General features: G+C 45.8%; 1 protein-coding gene across 1 annotated transcript; it reads left to right on the top strand.

Moving 5' to 3' along the window:
• The first annotated feature begins 7,369 nt into the window (after positions 1 to 7,369).
• LOC124653082 (purine permease 3-like) lies at positions 7,370 to 8,955 on the top strand. The gene is made up of 2 exons (XM_047192135.1): positions 7,370 to 8,317; positions 8,497 to 8,955. Exons 1-2 carry the CDS (start codon positions 7,532 to 7,534, stop codon positions 8,827 to 8,829), a joined length of 1,119 nt encoding a protein of 372 aa, XP_047048091.1. The 5' UTR covers positions 7,370 to 7,531; the 3' UTR covers positions 8,830 to 8,955.
• The last annotated feature ends 304 nt before the right edge of the window (positions 8,956 to 9,259 follow it).

The raw sequence follows: 9,259 nt of genomic DNA on the forward strand, positions 1-9,259 counted from the left end.
ATAGTGCCCGCACCTTGTCCTAATTAACTTGGACTACCGGATCTTTGCAATGCACATGTTTTGACCAAGTGTCACAATGGGGTACCTCCATGCCGCCTGTACAAAGGTCTAAGGAGAAAGCTCGCATTTTGGATTTCTCGCTTTTGATTATTCTCAACTTAGACATCCATACCGGGACAACATGGACAACAGATAATGGACTCCTCTTTAATGCATAAGCATGTGGCAACAATTATTATTCTCATATGAGATTGAGGATATATGTCCAAACTGAAACTTCCACCATGAATCATGGCTTTAGTTAGCTGCCCAAAGTTCTTCTCTAACAATATGCATGCTCCAACCATGAAGGTGGTAGATCTCTCTTACTTCAGACAAGACGAACATGCATAGCAACTCACATGATATCCAACAAAGAATAGTTGATGGCGTCCCCAGAAACATGGTTATCGCTCAACAAGCAACTTAATAAGAGATAAAGTGCATAAGTACATATTCAATACTACAATAGTTTTTAAGCTATTTGTCCCATGAGCTATATATTGCAAAGGTGAATGATGGAATTTTAAAGGTAGCACTCAAGCAATTTACTTTGGAATGGCGGATAAATACCATGTAGTAGGTAGGTATGGTGGACACAAATGGCATAGTGGTTGGCTCAAGTATTTTGGATGCATGAGAAGTATTCCCTCTCGATACAAGGTTTAGGCTAGCAAGGTTATTTGAAACAAACACAAGGATGAACGGTACAGCAAAACTCACATAAAAGACATATGGTAAACATTATAAGACTCCATACCGTCTTCCTTGTTGTTCAAAACTCAATACTAGATGTTATCTAGACTCTAGAGAAACCAAATATGCAAACCAAATTAGCAAGCTCTAAGTATTTCTTCATTAATGGGTGCAAAGTATATGATGCAAGAGCTTAAACATGAGCACAACAATTTCCAAGTATCAAATTATCCAAGACATTTTAGAGTTACTACATGTATCATTTTCCAATTCCAACCATATAACAATTTAACGAAGAAGAAACTTCGCCATGAATACTATGAGTAGAGCCTAAGGACATATTTGTCCATATGCTACAGCGGAGCGTGTCTCTCTCCCATAAAGTGAATGCTAGGATCCATTTTATTCAAACAAAACAAAAAACAAAAACAAACCGACGCTCCAAGCAAAGTGCATAAGATGTGACGGAATAAAAATATAGTTTCAGGGGAGGAACCCGATAATGTTGTCGATGAAGAAGGGGATGCCTTGGGCATCCCCAAGCTTAGACGCTTGAGTCTTCTTAATATATGCAGGGGTGAACCACCGGGCACCCCCAAGCTTAGAGCTTTCACTCTCCTTGATCATATTGCATCATACTCCTCTCTTGACCCTTGAAAACTTCCTCCACACCAAACTCGAAACAACTCATTAGAGGGTTAGTGCATAATAAAAATTCACATGTTCAGAGGTGACACAATCATTCTTAACACTTCTGGACATTGCATAAAGCTACTGGACATTAGTGGATCAAAGAAATTCATCCAACATAGCAAAAGAGGCAATGCGAAATAAAAGACAGAATCTGTCAAAACAGAACAGTCCGTAAAGATGGATTTTATTAGGCCACCAGACTTGCTCAAATGAAAATGCTCAAATTGAATGAAAGTTGCGTACATATCTGAGGATCATGCTCGTAAATTGGCGTAATTTTCTGAGCTACCTACAGGGAGATAGACCCAGATTCGTGACAGCAAAGAAATCTGGAACTGCGCAGTAATCCAAATCTAGTACTTACTTTTCTATCAAAGACTTTACTTGGCACAACAAAACATAAAACTAACATAAGGAGAGGTTGCTACAGTAGTAAACAACTTCCAAGACACAAATATAAAACAAAAATACTGGAGTAAAAACATGGGTTGTCTCCCATAAGCGCTTTTCTTTAACGCCTTTCAGCTAGGCGCGAAAGTGTTTATCAAGTAACATCAAGAGACGAAGCATCAACATCATAATTTGTTCTAATGATAGAATCATAAGGTAACTTCATTCTCTTTCTAGGGAAGTGTTCCATACCTTTCTTGAGAGGATATTGATATTTAATATTACCTTCCTTCATATCAATAGTAGCACCAACGGTTCGAAGAAAAGGTCTTCCCAATATAATGGGGCAAGATGCATTACATTCAATATCCAAGACAACAAAATCAACGGGGACAAGGTTATTGTTAACCATAATATGAACATTATCAACTTTCCCCAAAGGTTTCTTTTTAGCATTATCAGCGAGATTAACATCCAAATAACAATTTTTCAATGGTGGCAAGTCAAGCATATCATAAACTTTTTTAGGCATAACGAAATACTTGCACCAAGATCACATAAGGCATTACAATCAAAATCTTTGACTCTCATTTTAATGATGGGCTCCCAACCATCCTCTAGCTTTCTAGGAATAGAAGTTTCAAGTTTTAGTTTCTCTTCTCTAGCTTTTATGAGAGCATTTGTAATATGTTTTGTGAAAGCCAAATTTATAGCACTAGCATTGGGACTCTTAGCAAGTTTTTGCAAGAACTTTATAACTTCAGAGATGTGGAAATCATCAAAATCTAAATCATTACAATCTAAAGCAATGGGATTATCATCCCCAAGGTTGGAAAAAATTTCAGCAGTTTTATCACAGTGCAGTTTCAGCAGTTTTAGCAGTTTCAGTAATTTTGCGCGCTTTGCACTAGGAGTAGAAGCATTGCTAACACCAATTATTTTACCATTGATAGTAGGAGGTGCAGCAACATATGAATCATTAGCATTGCTAGTGGTGGTAATAGTCCAAACTTTAGCTACATTTTCCTTTTTAGCTAGTTTTTCATTTTCTTCTCTATCCCACCTAGCACGCAGTTCAGCCATTAATCTTATATTCTCATTAATTCTAACTTGGATGGCATTTACTGTAGTAACAATTTTATTTTCAATATCATCAGGTTTAGCAGCCATTTTATTAATTAAAGAAGATTGTGACGCAGACATGTATGAGATTCGGTCTTCAGCATTTGCAAGTTTAGTTTGCAACCCAGAAATCTCCATATTCAGATTTTCAAGTTGATTTCCTATTTTGTTCAACAAGGTAGATTGCTCATTCATAGTTTTAGTAAACAATTTATTTTGCTCATACTGTGATTGCATAAAGCTCTTGGTGGACCTTTCAATTTCTAACATCTTTTCCTCATTAGGTGAAACATATCTACCATAATAATTACCATTAGCAGGATGTGGTCTAGAATTTTGAGCAACCAATGAAGCTAACGGAACATTATTAGGATCAACATTAGTCCTACCATTAACAAGCATAGACATAATAGCATCAATCTAATCACTCAAGGAAGCGGATTCTTCAATAGAATTTACCTTCTTACCTTGTGGAGCTCTTTCCGTGTGCCATTCAGAGTAATTAACCATCATATTATCAAGAAGCTTTGTTGCTTCACCAAGAGTGATGGACATAAAGGTACCTCCAGCAGCTGAATCTAATAAATTCCGCGAAGAAAAATTTAGTCCTGCATAGAAGGTTTGGATGATCATCCAAGTAGTCAGTCCATGGGTTGGGCAATTTTTAACCAGAGATTTCATTCTTTCCCAAGCTTGAGCAACATGTTCATTATCTAATTGTTTAAAATTCATTATGCTACTCCTCAAAGATATAATTTTAGCAGGGGGATAATATCTACCAATAAAATCATCCTTGCATTTAGTCCATGAATCAATACTATTCTTAGGCAGAGATAGCAACCAATCTTTAGCTCTTCCTCTTAATGAGAAAGGAAACAATTTTAATTTTATAATGTCACCATCTACATCTTTATATTTTTGCATTTCACATAGTTCAACAAAATTATTGAGATGGGCAGCAAGCATCATCGGAACTAACACCAGAAAATTGCTCTCTCATGACAAGATTAAGTAAAGCAGGTTTAATTTCAAAGAATTCTGCTCGTAGTAGCAGGTGGAGCAATAGGTGTGCATAGGAAATCATTATTATTTGTGCTAGTGAAGTCACACAACTTAGTATTTTCAGGGGTAGCCATTTTAACAGTAGTAAATAAAGCAAACTAGATAAAGTAGATGCAAGTAAACTAATTTTTTTGTGTTTTTGATATGGCAAACAAGACAGCAAATAAAGTAAAGCTAGCAACTAATTTTTTTTATGTTTTGATATAATGCAGCAAACAAAGTAGTAAATAAAATAAAGCAAGACAAAAACAAAGTAAAGAGATTGAGAAGTGGAGACTCCCCTTGCAGCGTGTCTTGATCTCCCCGGCAACGGCGCCGTAAATTTGCTTGATGCGTGTAGTTGACACGTCCGTTGGGAACCCCAAGAGGAAGGTGTGATGCGCACAGCGGCAAGTTTCCCTCAGTTAGAAACCAAGGTTTAATCGAACCAGTAGGAGTCAAGAAGCACGTTGAAGGTTGATGGCGGCGGGATGTAGTGCGGCGCAACACCGGAGATTCCGGCGCCAACGTGGAACCCGCACAACACAACCAAAGTACTTTGCCCCAACGAAACAGTGAGGTTGTCAATCTCACCGGCTTGCCGTAACAAAGGATTAACCGTATTGTGTGGAAGATGATTGTTTGCAGAGAAAACAGTAAAAACAAGTATTGCAGCAGATTTGTATTTCAGTATTAAAAGAATGGACCGGGATCCACAGTTCACTAGAGGTGTCTCTCCCATAAGATAAAAGCATGTTGGGTGAACAAATTACAGTCGGGCAATTGACAAATAGAGAGGGCATAATAATGCACATACATGACATGATAAGTATAGTGAGATTTAATTGGGCATTACGACAAAGTACATAGACCGCCATCCAACTGCATCTATGCCTAAAAAGTCCACCTTCAGGTTATCATCCGAACCCCCTCCAGTATTAAGTTGCAAAACAACAGACAATTGCATTAAGTATGGTGCGTAATGTAATCAACAACTACATCCTCGGACATAGCGCCAATGTTTTATCCCTAGTGGCAACAGCACAACACAACCTTAGAACTTTCTGTCACTGTCCCAGGTGTCAATGCATGCATGAACCCACTATCGAGCATAAATACTCCCTCTTGGAGTTAAAAGTAAAAACTTGGCCAGAGCCTCTACTAGAAACGGAGAGCATGCAAGATCATAAACAACACATATGTAATAACTTGATAATTAACATGACATGGTATTCTCTATCCATCGGATCCCGACAAACACAACATAGAGTATTACAGATAGATGATCTTGATCATGTTAGGCAGCTCACAAGATCCAACAATGAAGCACAATGAGGAGAAGACAACCATCTAGCTACCGCTATGGACCCATAGTCCAGGGGTGAACTACTCACTCATCACTCCGGAGGCGACCATGGCGGTGTAGAGTCCTCCGGGAGATGAATCCCCTCTCCGGCAGGGTGCCGGAGGAGATCTCCAGGATCCCCCGAGATGGGATCGGCGGCGGCGGCGTCTCAGCAAGGTTTTCCGTATCGTGGTTTTTCGCATCCGGGGTTTCGCGACGGAGGCTTTAAGTAGGCGGAAGGGCAGAGTCGGGGCCGGACGAGGGGCCACACCATAGGGCGGCGCGGGCCCCCCCTGGGCCGCGCCGCCTTGTGGTGTCGCCACCTCGTGGCCCCTCTTCGTGTGTTCTTCGGTCTTCTGGAAGCTCCGTGGAAAAATAGGCCCCTGGGTCTCCGTTTCGTCCAATTCCGAGAATATTTCGTTACTAGGATTTCTGAAACCAAAAACAGCAGAAAACAGGAACTGGCACTTCGGCATCTTGTTAATAGGTTAGTTCCAGAAAATGCACGAATATGACATAAAGTGTGCATAAAACATGCAGGTATCATCAATAATATGGCATAGAACATAAGAAATTATCGATACGTCGGAGACGTATCAACCGGCACGCCACACGGCGGCTCCCCGCGGCGGAGCGCTTGCACTTGAGCCGCCAGGCTTCCTCCACGGTGTCCGGCGAGCGGGATCGCTTCGATCCGCTCGCCGGCGAGGCGCTACTACGGCGGCGGGAGTCCATGCAGGTGGCGGCGGGTGGAATGCCGCGCGGGGGAGGGAGGAATTGCTCGCCGGAGCAGGGTGGAGGCGGCAGCGTCGCACGGCGGAGCTAGGGTTGCGAGTGAGGGGTTAACCCCTCACTCGCACCTGCGCCCGGTATAAGTAGGGGGCGGAGGGGCCGATTTCCTGGGCCCCGTATTCCGCCGAAACGGGGCGGCCCGAATACGGGGCCTGCTAGACGGCCCAAACCGCGCCTGCCCCGTATCTCGCCGGAATTTTACGGGGTGGGCGGGTTATAAGGGGCCTGTTAGACATGCTCTTAGCATCGGCCGCGTGGGCAGGTCGGCGAGCTTCTCGCTGGCAGTCGTACATGTAGTCCAACAGCGGCATGGTAAACCAGGAAAAACCCGACCTCTGAAAGCATCACGATCGTAACGCATGACCGCGCCTCCGGCGGCACGGCGGCGCCGCGATTCCTGTCGCTCCCCACCTCGACCTGCTCCTGAGAAGATGCACCCGCCACGAGAATGATCTTTGTCAATGTAGCCGTCCGGCGACGACCCGCCTCGGAGCCCCGTCTGCCCAGAACACACGCATCTTGGCCGACCTCTTGCAGGACGATGTCCCTTGGATGCGGATGTGGAAGCCAACGACGGCGTGGGATATCCTAACGGCGGCGTGGTATGGCGGGAGCGGGGCCGGAGTGGCCTGTGGCGGCGGGACTGGAGCTGGAGGAACCACTCACGTCGCTGTGCGGCGGCGTCGTATGGCGGGGGCGGGGGCCGGAGTGGCCTGTGGAGGCGGCGGCGGCAGGACTGGAGCTGGAGGAACCGAGGAACCACTCGCGTCGCTATGTGCGAGATTTTTTCGCCTGCGTGGGTGTGAAGGAGACTGGACGGAGGGTTGATTAGCCGATTTAGGAGGGGCTATTGCAAAAAGGCTGACGACGTACCACGGTCGCATAGCCATTTAATACTGTAGTAAAGATTATTATCTTTTCAGTCCAAAAAAAAATTAGTATCTTTTGATATTAATATATTCTCTTTATCAAAAAACGGGTGATCGAGCTTGCGTGAAGCAAAAAGCTAGTAGCTGGTAACTAGCTCCTGATGCGACCTGTGGCCATGCATTCAATCCGACAAATAATTATAGTGCGAGATCCACCCATCTTTTTTCCAGCTACCGGGCGATCGAATCCGAACGTTTTCCATTTAATTATCTTGCATAAATAACGGCTCCTGCCCGTCCAGCGATAAAGAGATATGTAGAATTTAATGTTAAAATGGCTACCGCGCATACCATACCATACGCGCACCATACAGTACACCATACGACCGCCGGACCGGCCTATATAACGAGGGTATTGACACTGTCACTCGTCACATCGATCCAGGCTCTTTGACACTGTCACTCGTCACATCGATCCAGGCTCCCAAATCGTGTGGCAGGGCATCATCAAGAGTACTCGAGGTTACTCGCCCGACCACCGATCATGGACGTTGAAACCCCAGCTCAGACACAGCCCCTCGAGCAGCAGCAGATAGCTAGCGCCGCCGCCGCCGGTGTCGCGGCTAAACCGCTCCACCGTAACCCCCGCCTGGTCCTCAGCTTCCTCCTCATGGTCGTCGGCTGGACGAGCGGGCCACTCCTCCTCCGCACCTACTTCCTCCACGGCGGGAACCGCAAGTGGCTTTCTAGCCTGCTCCAGACCGCCGGATGGCCGCTCCTGCTCGCGCCGCTCACCGCCTCGTTCCTCTCTCGCCGCCGGTGCTCAACCAACAAAACGCCGGTCTTCTTTATCTCGCCCCTGCTCCTGGCCGCGAGCGTCGTGCTCGGCATCATGGCCGGGCTCGACAACCTCCTCTACGCCTTCGGCCTGGACTACCTGCCCGTGTCCACCTCCTCCGTCCTCATGTCCACGCAGCTCGCCTTCACGGCCGGCTTCGCTTTGGTGCTCGTGCGCCAGCGGTTCACGGCCTTCTCCGTCAATGCCGTGGTGCTGCTCAGCGTCGGCGCTGCCATGCTGGGGATGAACGGGGGAGGGGACCGCCCGGCGGGGGTGACGAGAGTGCAGTACTACGCGGGGTTCGGCTTGACGCTCGGCGCTGCCGCGCTGTACGGGCTCATACTGCCCGTCATGGAGCTCAGCCAGGCGCGGCACGTCGCGCGCGCCCGCTGCGCCGTCACTTACACGCTGATCATGGAGATGCAGGTCGTCATCGGGTTCTCGGCCACAGTCTTCAGCATCATCGGCATGATCGTCAACAATGATTTCCACGTAAGTTTAAGTTTAACGTACGCGACTACGCGCTCACGTACGTGTAAACGAATCTATACGCTCCGGGTCACAGATTTATGGACATGCCGTATAATTAGTCTTCTCATTACACTTTGTTAATAAAGAAACGTGTACTTGAATTGCTAGAGGTAAGTTAACCGAAGAGCAACCAAATGCAGGCAATCCCACGTGAAGCCCAGGAGTTCGGGCTCGGCAAGGCAGGCTACTACGTGCTGCTGGTCGGTGCCGCCATCATGTACCAGTTGATTTCCCTTGGCATCATGGGCGCAGTATTTTACGGTTCGGCGCTGCTCGGCGGCGTCATCATGACTGTCCTCATCCCTGTCACTGAGGTGCTCGCCGTCCTATTCTTCCACGAGCCGTTCAACGGCATCAAAGGCATAGCAATCGCCCTCTCGGTTTGGGGCTTCGTCTCCTACTTCTATGGTGAGATGCAGATCGATGCGCAGCCGTCCAACAAGCCCTCAAATATAGAAAAATTAGATCTTTAAATGATCTTTTGTGATCATATTGTGGTGTTGGTCCTCGATTTGTAGGTCAGTCCATTGTAACCATGAAACTTTCGTTGTACTGCTATGAAGCTATGTTCGCTGAAAATAAAATAAATTATTAGATGAGTGAGGTATATATTTAGCTGTGTGCAAGAATTGATGCAAATACCAGCGCTATGTGTTCTTTGTAAAAAAGAAGAAAAACGAGATGTAGTTTAAGTTAAGGAGGCCCCTAGTGATCCGGAAAAAAATCCTATACGACCTGGGTCGTACGACTCCATGGCTGGACCAACTCCTACGCCTGACACCTGGCGACCCCAATCTCAAAGCAAGCAAGAACACGTTCCTGATGTCAAATTCAATATGATTTCGTTCCTTTCTTCACAATTGCTGCCGCTCCTCGCCATGGCCGGACTTATCCTGTTCGCTG

The sequence above is a fragment of the Lolium rigidum genome, chromosome 5 (genome assembly GCF_022539505.1).
Source record: "Lolium rigidum isolate FL_2022 chromosome 5, APGP_CSIRO_Lrig_0.1, whole genome shotgun sequence".
Taxonomy (NCBI): domain Eukaryota; kingdom Viridiplantae; phylum Streptophyta; class Magnoliopsida; order Poales; family Poaceae; genus Lolium; species Lolium rigidum.